The sequence below is a fragment of the Numenius arquata genome, chromosome 10, assembly GCF_964106895.1.
Source record: "Numenius arquata chromosome 10, bNumArq3.hap1.1, whole genome shotgun sequence".
Taxonomy (NCBI): domain Eukaryota; kingdom Metazoa; phylum Chordata; class Aves; order Charadriiformes; family Scolopacidae; genus Numenius; species Numenius arquata.
This window is the reverse complement of record NC_133585.1, coordinates 27,025,510-27,040,401: the sequence shown is the minus strand read 5'-3', so window position 1 is coordinate 27,040,401 and position 14,892 is coordinate 27,025,510. Positions and strand designations below refer to the sequence as shown.

The 14,892-nt window shown below is 37.8% G+C and overlaps 1 protein-coding gene across 1 annotated transcript in view; it reads left to right on the top strand.

Moving 5' to 3' along the window:
• Positions 1 to 2,438: 2,438 nt before the first annotated feature.
• Positions 2,439 to 14,892, top strand: part of EDNRA (endothelin receptor type A) — a 34,267-nt gene continuing 21,813 nt past the window's right edge. The window contains exons 1-2 of the mRNA XM_074154306.1: positions 2,439 to 2,597; positions 5,523 to 6,002. Of these exons, the coding sequence (XP_074010407.1) occupies positions 5,601 to 6,002 (402 nt within the window). The 5' untranslated portion in view covers positions 2,439 to 2,597; positions 5,523 to 5,600. The remainder of the gene's footprint in view (positions 2,598 to 5,522; positions 6,003 to 14,892) is intronic.

Below are 14,892 nucleotides of genomic sequence, written 5' to 3'. Positions count from 1 at the left end.
TACAAAATGCTGAGTCTTCTTGAAGCATAATTCCAGCTGCAAAGCCCAGGTATCCTTAAAACTGAAGTATAATGGGTTATTCTGTAACGAGACTAATATGTTACCCTTACTCTGAACAACTCTGTAGTTGTGTAAGACAAGCTAAATAGTTTGTTGAAGATACAAAACAGAAGAGGTCAGAGGAAACTTCAACTGCACTGAATCTGGAAGAGAGTCCTCAGTCAAGCACTTCCATAAAAGAATGCATGCACAGGATAGCAGTCCTACAATGATGGTGAAAGTGTCTCTAATAGCCGAAAATATCTTGGTGTAAAAAACTATCTATATTTTGTCACTTTTTCTTAGTAGCTGAGGTCAACTGCATTTGCAACTGGTTTTGGATAATTCATACATGATAACTTCCTCTTCCGTGTTACTTTCCTGAACACAGCACAAAAAAACCTAGCAGGAACAATTAAAACATAACTTTTGAATTTAACTTAGTTTAAGACAAGAATTCAACTCAGTTTTAGACACCTAAAAGACTAAAGACAGGGTCCAATTAATAAATAAGCAACAATAATAATAACAAAGAACAAAGAACACAGAGCTTAGCAATTCAGTAACTTCTAATAATTAATACTACTTATGTGGGTTGGCAATAATAGAGGTATTCACAATGGTAATAAAGACCTCTCTTTTTTCATATTTTGAAACAAACCTTTTATAGCATTAGTAAATTTATTTCACTTAATACTAAACATAGTTATGCATGGCAGTGTCTGAATATATGATGTAAACCTTCCAAATTAATTGAATCAGGAATTGGAAGGACAAATGCGTGTTTGAATGAGATCAGAAATAGAAATTTCTCTTCTTTTGTAACTCTAGTTGTTTAGACATAAAGGTCACATGATCCTAGGAAAGAAATAGGCTGTTAAGAACGTTTAGAGAACATATAAGAAATTTAAGAATTGCATTCAATAAAGCACCCCATAAAGTTTGCATGATCTTTAAGTACATCCTTTCTAGCTCTTCAATAGTTTTTCCAATAAACCATCATACAGAGGATTCTTGACAAAGCGAATCATTAATACTATGCATCTATGACCAAGCTGCAAAGAATTCAAAGGAACTTTTAGCAGTATATGGAAAATTTAGTGGTTTATCAGCATTTATTCAACTTCAGGGCAATTTGAGATTTTGAATTAAACTTTTCTACCTCATTTGCAAACAGTAGGCTTCATGTGATTCTCAGCCTGAAGACTTAGGTTCCTTCAAAGATCTTGTGTTTTGACACATCATTTAACTGAGATTACTTTCTAGAAGAAGTAAAGTACTGCTGTTCCAGTCAATCCAGATGCTGGTTTTTCTTGTTCAAGATTTATCAGATGATTTAAAATAATGTCTACCAAAACATTCTTTTAACTATGCAAAATTCATAAAGTTGAAAACAATTTCTTGCATGATCTAGTGCCAGATATTTTAATTCTGCAGGCCACTAGCATCACATTTTCTATTGTTCTTTTCAGTCTGTTTTTATTCTTTTAGGATCACGTATTTTTACATCATATTTAGGAAGACTGCCTTTATGTATCCAAAAGAAGCCCATATGTGTTCAGAAAATAATTTCTATGCTACGGACAGATGGAAACTTGCCATGAAATGAGGATCCTGAAATGATTCAACAAGGGACTCAAAATTTCCTGAACTTGCTAGCATGAAGGGATTTTGAAACTGTTTCCACTACAAGCTGCTCCCTCTGACACACTAGTATTTTTTCATCATGAGAAAAAGAGGTATAAGAGAACTCTGCGGTTTTTCTGTGCAAGTTTTTTTGTACCACTCCCTTGACAGAAGAACAGTATTAGGAAACATAGGAATGCCAGAAAATGCTACACTTTATTAACTTTGTAAATGCATTTTTGGTCATGAAAACTAAGAGGTATTAGCAAGGTGTGTCCTGGATGGACCACAGAAATATTCACCCAGGAACAATCACTGTTTATGGATCCAGCTTTTTTGAAACTCTTACACATCGAGTTTTACTGATTGTCTTGGAAACATACTCTCATCCTGGCCAAACCCGTGGGAAATGCAAAGCAGAAGCTGTATATTTCATCATGAGATTTTTCTTTTCCCTGCTCTGCTCACGGCTCCTGTGTCGTCTGGTTCGATCAGACTCACCACCTTTCTGAGAAGCCCATGTGCTATAGCAGGCAGCTCCAGTAGTGGATTCCCAAGGCTGTTGCTTAGATGAGTTCAGCAAAGTGGTTCAGCTCAATTTCAGCGAGGAAACAGTTAAAGAGCTCAGTGTTCCCCTGTGCCCGGGAGGCAGCCTTTGTGTTTAACATTGGCAGGGGCTCAGTTTGGGCTGGAGGTTTGTTTTAATTGGGGGAGGGGGCAGAAAAGAGGGGACGCTCTGACTTCTTCAGTCTGCCTCTTTCTTTTACTGCTCTAGCGGAGGTGGAGATTTTCAATCCCACCCAGTCAGACGCAGGCAGGAGGATCTGGTAAGACTATCCCAGGAAAAGCCACTCGGAGGAAATTCTCAGCAGCAGCGGCAGCAGCCACAGCATGAGTGTGAGCCCCAGCCCGGCGGGGGAGGCACGACGGGGGTGAGTGTGTGCCGGAGCCGGGAGGGAGTCACTGCCCGTCCCTGGGGACAGCCCGGCACAGAGCATCGAGACACTTTGAGCACCTCTCGATAACGCTCCAGATAATGATTAGGTGACGATGGTGCACCTCTGTGTGCTCTGTGTGTGTGTGTGTGTGTGTGTGAGGGAGAGAGGCAGAGAGGGAGAAAGGAAGAGAAAGAACGAAAGACAGGCACAAGGCAGCTTGGGATAACTATTATTAAATAAAGTTTAACAATTTATAGATCTTGTCAGATGCTCTATATAGGCTGCAGGGGAGGTAGTACTGATTTATCAAGTGCTTGTTGGAATCGATCTTTTGATAATGGTACAAGCAGAGAAGGTTTTCTTCTGTGTTAAGAGGAAGGAACACAAGGCAATTATCCCAGCAGCAGAGAGCTCTCACTGTCTGTGCTGGAATGGGAGACAACCAAGAGAAATCCGTCTTGGCGGCGGTATTTCTTCCAGAGCTTTCGTGCCCTGGTTAAGTTCATTAGCTCCTGTTTACATCTCAGATGCCTTTTGGACGGATTAAGGTTTTGGCTCTTCTTTAACACTTTGAACAATTTCATTTCCAATAGTAGGGTGTATTCTCGTGAATCTCGGCATGGGAATTTTTCTGGCTTGACACCCCAGGCAAGTTAGGAGTTTTGTTCTCTGCCTCTGCGGTACCTCTGCAGTGCTGTAGGAGCACAGGCACAGCACACGCGTGTGGCCTCCAGTCACACAACACAACAGCCTCACACACTCCAGGTATTCAGATTACACGGGAAGGAGAATATTAGATGACGTTATTATAAAAAAGTTATTACAGATGCTAGTATGTTACTTACATGAGGCAGTTTGCATGTTATATTCTGTAAGAACATAATCACTTTGAAAATATGCACAGAGGAATGAAAGACTGTCAGGAATCCATAAGAAAATATCCTTTGAAATGATGATATTAAAAATTTTCTAGTCTTGCTTCTCATGGAAAAGTTTCTTCCGGGAGAGGGAAGAGATGGTAATTTGCAATTTTGTTCCTAGCTTTGCATGCTAGCGGCATGATTGCTGTGCTACCACCACATTCATATGATATATATATATCAGATTTTCACATGAAAAGGTCGTTAAATAAGGAGGATACTAATAAAATCACTAAAGCATAGGGCTGTGGGTTCTGTTCATAGCTGTATCACATTTACTTGGAAAAGTATGAACTTAGGAAAGTCATTTAAATCATTGGTGATTCAGTTTTTCAATTTGTAAATTGGGGAACCATAGTCATAGTAAACAATAAAAGTATTTTATGAATACTTGCCTGAAAAGAGTCACAGTCAAATACGTCTGTTTCTGATATGATTTGGAAACCTAAAGGGAAAGCATTTACATCACGCAAACTGTTGCTAACTGCCCTGAGACACCATCGTAACCAGCACTTAATAAAGAAGGATTTAGTATTTAGTATATTCAACTTTAAAACGCAGTGCATAGGGACTCACAGTTGGTCAGATCCTCATCTCAAATACACCAATATAAAAGACTGTAAACATGGATCCCTGGTCTGAGGGATGGCACTCTACACACCAGACAGGAATACTCAGGTTAACATTGCGGTTGCTGCTGTGTGTAGGTTCATACACACTTCTACAGACCACACACAACGGAACAGGGTAATAGTAGTAAATATTTATACTGTGGCTCCTATCAGTAAATTGTCTTCCACATTCTTTCTCTGGTAAATTTCTTGCCATAAACTCTGACTTAATAGCCCCATAGGGAATGAAATTAGGATTCATTTATTTAGAAGATCCTCCTAAATCCTTCATGTGAGTCCCTAGAAATCAGAAAGTTATAAATACTTTACTTTCCACTCTTTTTTTGGCAACACTGCAGCACTTTGTCTTGTTTTGCAGTTGAGCCACGAAAAAAAAAAAAAATCTTTATCATAAATTAGACTGAGGCTTCAAGGAAATGGACTTGATTGGCCTCCTTGGGTTCACTGAAGGTGTAGATCTATACCCCCTGCGGCAAGGAGCCGGCTCTGGTGGTTACACATAGGCAGGCGTACTTACTGGGACAGAATGCTACGATGCTTCCTTTCCTATCTGGAAGTGTCATGAATTGTTGCTTAGAATACTAAACCAAGTATTTTTTATCTTTAAAAGAACTTAAATTTTTATAATTAACTTCACCATGACTAAGTACTGAACATGAGTTGCAATGACATTCAGTAACCAAATGACACATAAAGTTTGAAGGGATTTTCCTGGCCCGAGGTCTACCCTGAGACTATACAAGTCTTCCTCCTAATATTTAGGGACTTTGGATCCAGTCCCAATTTTGATTTGAAATACATGTATTTTCAGTCTTCATTTGAAATCCAGGTAATTATAAAGTCAGAGAAAAATAATATAAAGTCGCATTGTTGCAACATATCAAAAATACTCAGAAAATTAACAAATTTACTACCTTTAATTATTAGTGCAGTGCTGTTGCCTTACTTTTTAAAAGAAAATATGGTCACTTTTTATTTCAGCTAAAATATCACTCCACAGTCTCCAAGGCCTCTCTTTGCTGGTACACTATTCTTGCAAGACTGTATTTTAAAACAGAACTTCATCTACCATATTTTTTCCATTCATATACAAATTCTGTCCCAAACTTTTGCCGGATCTCATTTGTATAAGCTACCAGTTACTTATGGATTTTTTTGTGTTTGCATTTTGTCAGACAGTAAATGGGGAGTAATCTAGATTTCAGAGTCGCACTGTGATTATAAACAGGTGTTTCTCCATATGTGCTGTAGAGACTGTACATTCAAATACCCTTCCTAAGTGGGAAACAAGGTGTGTAGTCTACCTGTTGTATTGATTCTGTGGTCCTTTCTTCTTTTTTGTTTTTGTTTATTGTTTCTCTCTGCAGGTGAAGAAGTGAGAATTATCTCACTGAAATACTGAAAAAACCCCTGTCCCACTGAATTTGCTCTTTCGGGACTTCAGGATGGAAGCCTTGTGTTTAAGAGTTTCCTTGCTGCTGCTGGTTCCAGGATTTGTCCTCAGTGACAGCTCTGACAGATACGCTGCCAATCGGAGTGACTTGGGAAACTACCTTTCCACTTTCTCAGGGATCGAATCCAGCATACTGCTCACCACCAGACAGCCGCTGGTGTCCAACCAAACTGTCAGATGCTCCCAGCAGACTAAGATTGCTGAAACTTTCAAATACATTAACACGGTGGTATCTTGTGCTATTTTCATTGTTGGAATGGTTGGGAATGCAACTCTGCTGAGGATCATTTACCAGAACAAGTGTATGAGGAATGGCCCCAATGCACTGATAGCCAGCCTGGCACTAGGAGACCTTATCTATATCGTCATTGATATTCCTATCATTGTGTACAAGGTAGGATGCAACAACACTACATTCTAATTGCAGATTCCTTACAAGCACTCTGTCTGTTCTCTATGGTTACTCCTTCCTCTAAGGAGTGCTCTTTTGTCAATGAATAGTCCACTTAAATACAACTCCTTTTTGTTCTACAACAAAAACCTTGCTCTCAGGTCTCACCTCCATAAAGAAAAAGCGTATCTCCTTTTAAAGATGATGTAGCTCTTAACTCTTAACCAAAGCACGGCCTTGGGCTTTTCACAGGAACTCTTCATTTATTATAGCTACTATAGCTAGCAAAAGAATTTATGAGGGAAGACTTTTTATAAACTGTTCTCCTCCTTGATGGACATACAGCATTGGACTAGTTGCTATTTTTGGAATATCCTATCCTTTATGTTTTTACAGAAAATACTCTGTGATCTGCAGGCTTCATGTTATGACTTTGCAGAGATAGATTATGTCAGTTAAACTGAGCAATAATGTTTTAATTTAATGTTCATTAATAGCAGATTCTCAAAATTATTTCAGAGTTAGCAAAATCAATTATATCACAGAACATTTTTGAAGTATTAAATTTCACCTGGATTTGTCAAAGCGTAAAAAGTATCCTCAGCAATTCTTTAATCTGGTATAAAGTTATCCTGTCCCAGTTTTTTTTTTATTTTCCATTTTAATTAAACAAAGCCATAAAGCAGTGCCTTTTCTGATGCAATGTATGTTTCCTTATGCAACTTGCATGATCCCAGAACAGGCCTGAATGAACAAAACTGAGTCTTCTTTTAATATACCTTGCTGGTATTCATAGAATCATAGAATTAATATGATATTAACTTATCTTGGAAAATTGTCAAAGAATATTGTAAGCTTCTATCTGTATCTTTGTGGGTTGTATACAGGTGCATAGCTGATAGGATATTATAATTTTTCTTTCATTTCTCAGTAAAAACTTAAGGTGTTTCTGTTAGTAAATAAAGCACTAATATAATGAAAAAACCCATTCCTCACAATTTTGGCCGTTAAAGATTCTAGAGACTTAGCTTTTATTTACATATGTTTTAAACAAAACATTTTAGTGCATAACCTTGTAATAACTAGTGTCCTGTAGTTTCAAATTGGATTTTAAAATTAAAGAAACAGTTAACCAAAGAGACTTATTTTTTATCTTTATAACTATAGATATCATAACTATTGACCTGCATTATTAACACAGGTATTGATAGGACAAGATCATAAAAATTTGAATTCATAAATGGATTGAAAATATGTGAATGTGCATACACTACATTTGTACCAAGGCATATTACCCACGGTAAAATGCAGTACCTGTCTCTGATCTTCCAGTAGCATAAATTACACATAAGTCTTTTAACTTTATCTGGTTTTAATATATCAATTTGAAGCTAGGCTAAAGACTGCTAATAATAATGCACATGATTTAATGTAAATTCTAGTTTCCACTTTTCAATATTCCACCTGGAAAATAAAATAATCAATTTGTTGACAAGATAGCAGATATATGTAGAGTATTTTGGATTAACAAGTTGATGAGAAAGATTAGCCTGATTTGAGATTCACCTGTCTTCTGTAGCTGTGTGGATGCCTAACGGGACATGGCACTGGGGTTCTGCATGTGTTCATTATTCTTGGTGAACTGGACTTGTGCCTTGGACTGCATCTCCCATGATGCATTACAGTTTCCTCACTGGTAAATTATCCTGATGTCTTTATGGATAATTGCTAAGGCAGTGTTCTTACTTCTTACTGTATGTCTGATAAGAAATTTTAAGGAAAAATGGCATGTGTTTTTTTCAGAGATGAGTTTGGGAAAGAACAGGTATTTTTATTACACAATTTTCTCTTAACCTTTCAAGAACTCTGCTGCTTCTTTACAAAGAGGAATGGAAATCTGGAATTAATTTTGCCTTTCAGAATTGCCTTTTGATGGTCTTCTGAAAAATCTTCTAGTTAAAAGTAACAATATTTTTTACACTCCCTTTCTTACTTTGCAATACATTTTTTCCTATGAATTTTCTGACACTTCTTTGGTATTCTATAGGTTTGCTTGCCTTGCTCTGTCTTATATGATGAGCTAAACTGTGGTCCCGAGTATCTGTACAAATGAAATTACCTTAGACTGTATGAAAATACTGCAGAGAAGTATTTGATAAATAAAGGCCGTGAATTAAACTGCAGCCCCTTGACATCAATGTATGTCAATTCGCACATGTAAGAAGGCAGAATTAAAATTGCATTTACAAGCATTCTAGCTTTTAGTAATTTTTTGAATGCTTGAACCTCCAAAATAAATTACTTAAAAATTACCATATACCATCATCTTGTTGTATAAGGTTAGCTGCCTACAGGGAAGCATTTATAGCATTTATAAGGGAGTTCTAGTATTTCTGAGAAGAAATTCTGTTATTATTTATAGTCCATTTTTCATATAAACCATTCAGTAATATGTCTGTTTACATTAGGAGTTGATTTTACATTTTGTTAAATAGCACTCCTGTTTGTATCACTAGGGATCCTAAAATCTGTCACACCATTTAGCTCCTCTTGTTCAGTGACAGTATGAAGGGTGACCACTGGAAATATCGCAATTTGAAAGTGGTCTTTTAAGTCTTTTAAGGAAAAAAAAATACAGTGGTTTTATTTTTCCTTTAAAGTATTTTATACACTTGGTTCTGAACTTTATTTTAAAGATTCTTGTAGCTTCAGTCAGCCTCATGCTGAACCATGTATTAGCATCCTATATAAACAAATAGTGTCAAACACTTAATACCTTATAGGTCAGATCTTCATTTTTAGGAGGATAAAACGGCTCTGAAATCAGAATTAGAATAAACAAGCATTCACCTGCATATTAAAATAACCAATAGTACGGTATTAAGATGGCCCCATCGTATAGAACAAAATGTGCAATACTATGTAATTATAATGTAGTATCAGAAATAGGTATAATTACTTTCCTGAAACATAAGGTCGAGTTAACTATTTTGAAACTACTTTCAAAAGAGAAGTAGGTAATGTTACTGATATTCAAATCCATTTTACAAATCCTTAGAAAGAAGCGGCTATAAGATGATAGTAACTAAAAATGTAAGTTCCCGGGAGAATTGAGTCCGTCATTCTGTTATGCGTTTATACTATTAACAGAGACGTGATGCTGGGGAAAAAAAAAGGAATTATGTAATTTATGTCAGCTAAAGATATAGTCACAGGCATTTGACATTTTTATTCTTTCTACACAGTACAGTAGGCCCAAAAATTCCCCCTTACTTTCTCCAATTACTGTAATTATATAGTGGATTCCCCTTAGCAATTTGTTAAATGGATTGAGATGTAAGTAATATTCACTAGCCTCCTTTGAAGATATTCTGAATGTATTAAAGCCCCATTACACTTAATTACCACTAGTATATCCACTTGTAGTATCAAATCAATATTAAAAATGATAACAAATTGAGTTTTACAGGAAGGATGCCAGTTATAAATCCAGCTTTAATAGCCCAAACTAAGACAATTTCATTTTCAATCACATGTTTATACCACCTGGACCCAAACAGTTTCCTCTTTACCCAAAACATACTCATCGCAGACATTCAAGATGCCAAAGCCTAAAGCCTCCAAATCAGTAAGAATGACTTCCTTGCAGTGAAAAGAAGATTGGGAAATAGAACTTTTATGTTTTATGCTGCTGTAGAGGTGGGATTAAGGCACTGCAGAAAAGACAGGTTTCATATCTCCTTTATCATACCTCCTTTTTTTCCTACCACCTTATCAGGTGGCATAGCACATAGCCGAAATCTGCTACATCACCTGCACTACCTATCACTGCCATATGTCTTTGTAGCAAATGACCTAAGTTTGGATGCAATGTATAAAAATTTCTTTAGAGAACTGCTTTCCAGACAGAAACTAGACAATTTTCTAAGGCTATACATAGGCAGCAGCAGAATATCCATAGCACTGCTATTGCCTTGGCTGCGCTGAAGCTCCGGAAAGCCCTTACGACTGCTGCTGCTGCTGTCACTAGCTAACGTTTAGCAGAGCAACAGCAAGAACAACTTGTTCCCTCCACAGAAAAACCTGTCCATAGCTCTTTCATAGAATCATAGAATTTTCTAGATTGGAAAGGACCTTTCAGATCATCTAGTTCAACCATCAACCTAACACTGACAAAAACCATCACTAAACCATGTCGCTGAGCATCATGTCTACCCATCTTTTAAATACCTCCAGGGATGACAATTCTACCACTTCCCTAGGCAGCCTGTTCCAATGTTTGATAACCCTTTCAGTGTAAAATTTATTCCTAATATCCAGTCTAAACCTCCCCTGGCGCAACTTGAGGCTGTTTCGTCTTGTCCTATCACTTGTTACTTGGGAGAAGAGACTGACCCCCACCTCTTCTACAACCTCCTTTCAGGTGTCCCCTCAGACTCCTTTTCTTCTAGCTAAACAATCCCAGCTTCCTTAGCCGCTCTTCATAAGACTTTCCAGGAGCTCAGCTTTCCTGAGCTCCTGGAGCTAGAAACACTCTAGGCCAAGGCTCTCACTTCTGGAATGGCAAAGTTCAGTTCTAATATGTTATTGGGAAATCCTGAGCTTTCTCTGCTTCCACTTCTATGCAAGTTAGAGAAAAATGTTTAAATTAGTTCTATTTATTTCAAAGTGAACTATATAGGATCGACATAAATTATATTGTCTTACATCTTAATATGCTTAACTCCTTACACCATTAGTTTATAAAGAAGTAGATTAAGCAAATTAGCCAGCTTCTAACCTGTTTCTTTAAATGTGAATAAAAACATTTTCCTAATTATTTTACTGATATAAAGTGAAAGAAAACAAGAAGAGTGTCCACTGCTCAACCAGCTCAAGAAGATGATGTTTTCTTTAATGAACTAAGCTTTTTGTTAGTAAATTGGTATTCATGCTTACCTTAGCGGTGACACCATCTAAATCTGAGTAGTCCATCTAGCACATTATAAGTCTAAATATAAAAGGTAGCTGGCAGTATGCAAACATTTTCAGCCATTTTGTCTTCAGTAAAGGAAGACTTAGCTGAGGCATTTCTAGCCATGGGCACTTTTCAACATCAGAGCAAATGCATAGGTGTTAGCCAATTCCTTCTTAATCACAAATTATTTGGCATATCTGATTACCTTTGCTGACAGAATTAATGTTACACATAAGCAGAGATAATTAAACACATTCAGACTGATCCTGTAGGCTAATAGAACAAGTGATATCCACAGTAGTTATACTCGTGCCAAAGGACTACAAGGCCAAGCCCACAGCACACATAAAATTAAGTGTACTTAGAAAAGAAACCCCCCTTTAAAAGCATTATTTGTCATGTGTGCAGCATATATTTCTCAACAAAGTACTAACACCAGTAGGAAGTTCTGAGGCCACCAGCTTAACAACTGCATATTGGCTTTCACTGAAGCTTATCAGTGATTCCAAGAAGCAACATGTTGGTAGTCCAGTGTGATGCAGAAATTCATATAACTTGTTCAGAACATGACCTATTATTTGGGTGTATGACTCCATGTAGTGCTTATACATAAAAAAATCTAGAGGTAGCATGGGAATTGATTGCTGAATGCCGAAGGCAGAAGTTATGCAAAATGGAACAGGGAAGGGAAGTCAATCAGGAATCTGTTCTCTCCATTTACCGACTACAGCTTCCTAGCAGAAAGTGTTTAATATGCATACTGAAGTAGGAGTTAAGGAAGAGATTTTATATTCCAGGTCTTAGTTCAAGTTCCACTCTGCATTTAACTAATGGCTGTACTTTGGGGAGGTGGGATATATGTTCCCTTCAATGCACAGGCACCTCCTCTCTTATCTTCAGTTTCACATCTCATGCCTGCCTTGCTGTTCTGTGGATTTGTAGTACTGTGTAGTGCCTAGAGACTCTAAGTTTAACAGAATATTTTAGTGTGTTCACTCTCTTTATTTTTCAATCAGCTGAACTCTACAGATAAGAAGGAATTGTTTTGATTGTGCATATCCAGGGTTTACCAGTTCTGCAGTAATTTCTTAGCAATCCTGTCACTCTCTTTAGCAACACACAAAAGACAACACAGCTGGAAGAATAACAAAAGCAATATTTTGCCCAGGGATTGAAAAAATTCTTTTGAACAAATCACATAAGTACACCTTGCAGCTCATTTCCCTGAAGAAGAGCAGTACAGCTTGAGAAATAGTCTACCTAAAAGGATGGGAAGTTAGCCAACACCACAGAACAACAAAAAAGAAACTAATTCTACTTTGTAAACAGTAAAAATACCACAGGGGAGATGTCTAGAGTTGTTAGGAATGCTTTACCACTAAGTAGATTTTTGTAATAAATATAAACATTTTAACAAGACTGTAAAACTTGGGATTTATTTTTTTTACCGGTTAGTTGAGACAATGTTCTGCTTCAAAAACAAGGCATTTGTTTTCTTACCTTTCAGGATCTCTTGAAGTATAATCTATTTTCTCTTGTGCAAAAACTATACATTCCCTTCCATAGCTGCCTAAGCAGGAGAAAGAGACTGTAGGCATTCATGAGATGGCATGAGACCATCTGCTACCTCCACTTTACTCAGCTGCGCAAAGACAAACAAAATAGCAGAAAAAGCTGTGGTATGGCAAACCGGAGGAAAAAATGTCTTTGATGGTTCTCATGCATCCCCACATAACCTTTCTTCCTTCCAGAAAAGAACACAGTTACTCTTTTATCCACCCAAAGTAGCAAAATTAGGAATGTATTTCCTGCAAATTATAGTTGAAGAGATGCAGAGTGCCTTCCCTACCATGGCAGTATCATGAACCTAAGTATAAAGAAAAAAGCAAGTGATACCAAAGTTAGCAGAAGCCCAAACTGTGATGTAACCATGATATACTCAATATTGGTCTTGTGCCCTGCATTATAAATGTTAGCCTTATTCTTTGCTTTTCTCTACTTTTCCTCTACTTGCTGTCCTTCCCAAAGTTGAGGCTTTTCACTCCAGCAGTTGGAAGGGAAAGAATTCCCAGAGACAGGTTGCATTCTATCTCCTACACCCTTACAGCTCTCCATCTTTCCAGCAAAGTGGAAGAGCACAGCTGAGTTACATATGTGGGACAAGCAACAGCCTGTGAGTCCCAAGCAAGAAACAGATGAGAATTGTCCTACGATGCAATTCTGTCTTGGATGTACGGGTTGTAGGAAGAAGATAAAGGCTTGAGTTGGTCTCAAGAGAGAGAGGCCTTTCTCTCTCTCTCTTGAGAGAGAGAGGCACTTCAACATGCACTGAATTCTTGTCCTATGAAGTTTCACAGGGACAGAAGGGTCCCAGTTGAGTCACTGAATCAAAATACCACAATCAAAACACCACAAACAGGAGACTCAATACACCCTTCTTCCTAACTAACCAGTCTTACAGATCAGAGAGAAGAGGAACACTTCAGTCAGAATCATCATCTTTTGTCACTTAATGCAGTCAGCTCACTGGTCTAGACCTTGGATACTTCTGTGTTCAGTCAGATTTCACCTGGATTCCAACTGAAACACCAGGTACCATATTTGGCTCATGCCTTGAAGCAGACAAGGGTATGCACAATTGCAGAACACAATTTAAAACAGAGCTTTACTAGGACAGCTTAATGTCTCCTAGAGGAAACTAGCCTTTAAAAAATAAATTAAAAAAAACCCCAAATCTGCTGATTTAACAAAACCAGAGGAATTTCTCTTGTCTTTCATTCTGGGCTATGTTGCAAGAAAAAGAAATCACCCCAGAATATACTGGTTTTATAAGTCTTACTCCACAGTTAGAAGATGCTGGTCACTTAGACAAGTAGACATTATCTATACAAACAGAAATCTGGTTTGGTCTGTTTCTCCATTACTGCACAAAAGTAACAGAAGTCATGGAATAAAGAAGGTATTTCTATTTGTCCTGCTGAAGACAGAGCAGAAACTCTGACCACCATGGTTGTTGCCAGAGTTGTTCCATCAGTATAACTGAACACTTAAATGCCATGAAACTCAGAAGAGTACCCTGCATGGGGGTGGCACAAGGGGCAAGCACTATCTGTATGAAACACAGCCCAGTTTCTGCGAAACAGATCTGTGCACAACAATGGTCCCAAGTGGATATAGGAACAGAAAGGCTCTAGAGCACTAGGATGAGATCAGAGTAGGAAAGGGCAGGTATGAAACCTTTGCTTTCATCCTCAATGCCACATGGCAGAGAGAGGGGACCTCCTGATATGTGGTTGTTTACCGAAGCAGTTTTTATAGAGCAGCTTAGATGCGGTTCATATCCGGCACCTAACCTAGTCCATCTATTTTGGGCTGAGCTCCAGGGTCATCATCTGCCTGTAAACACACAGTATCAGCCTAGTATTAGATAAACACTGTGGATGCACATGAGCATGTACTGGTGAATACTCATGTGGTTGGATTATAACATTCTCTCTTTTAGACTATATATAAATTGCTTGGGATGCACAGTGGGACTTTATCTATGTTTTGTACATCAGCTAGCATACTAATGGGGGTTAGAAAATAGCAACAGCAGTAGAATAAAATCAACTGAGTGACATTTAAAAATCATTGCAAAGGAATGTTCTCAGCACTGCTGTCTTGTTTGTTTCAAGCTGCAGCGTCAGGGCAGAGAGGCCATATAAAGCAGCAGAGAAAGGGGGATGCTCAAGGAAGCTGTGGCCGTCTGGTCACTTTGCTGAGGTTTTTAAAGACCAACAGCAGAACCTTGAAATCTTGGTTTCTGATTTCAGCGTAAAAATATGCTGTTGACTACACTCTTTTCTCACTCAGGAATTGCACCACAGTTGAACTGTATGAAATACTCCTAAATTGCAAATTGCACATGGAGAAAAGTGCATTTCCTTTGCCATA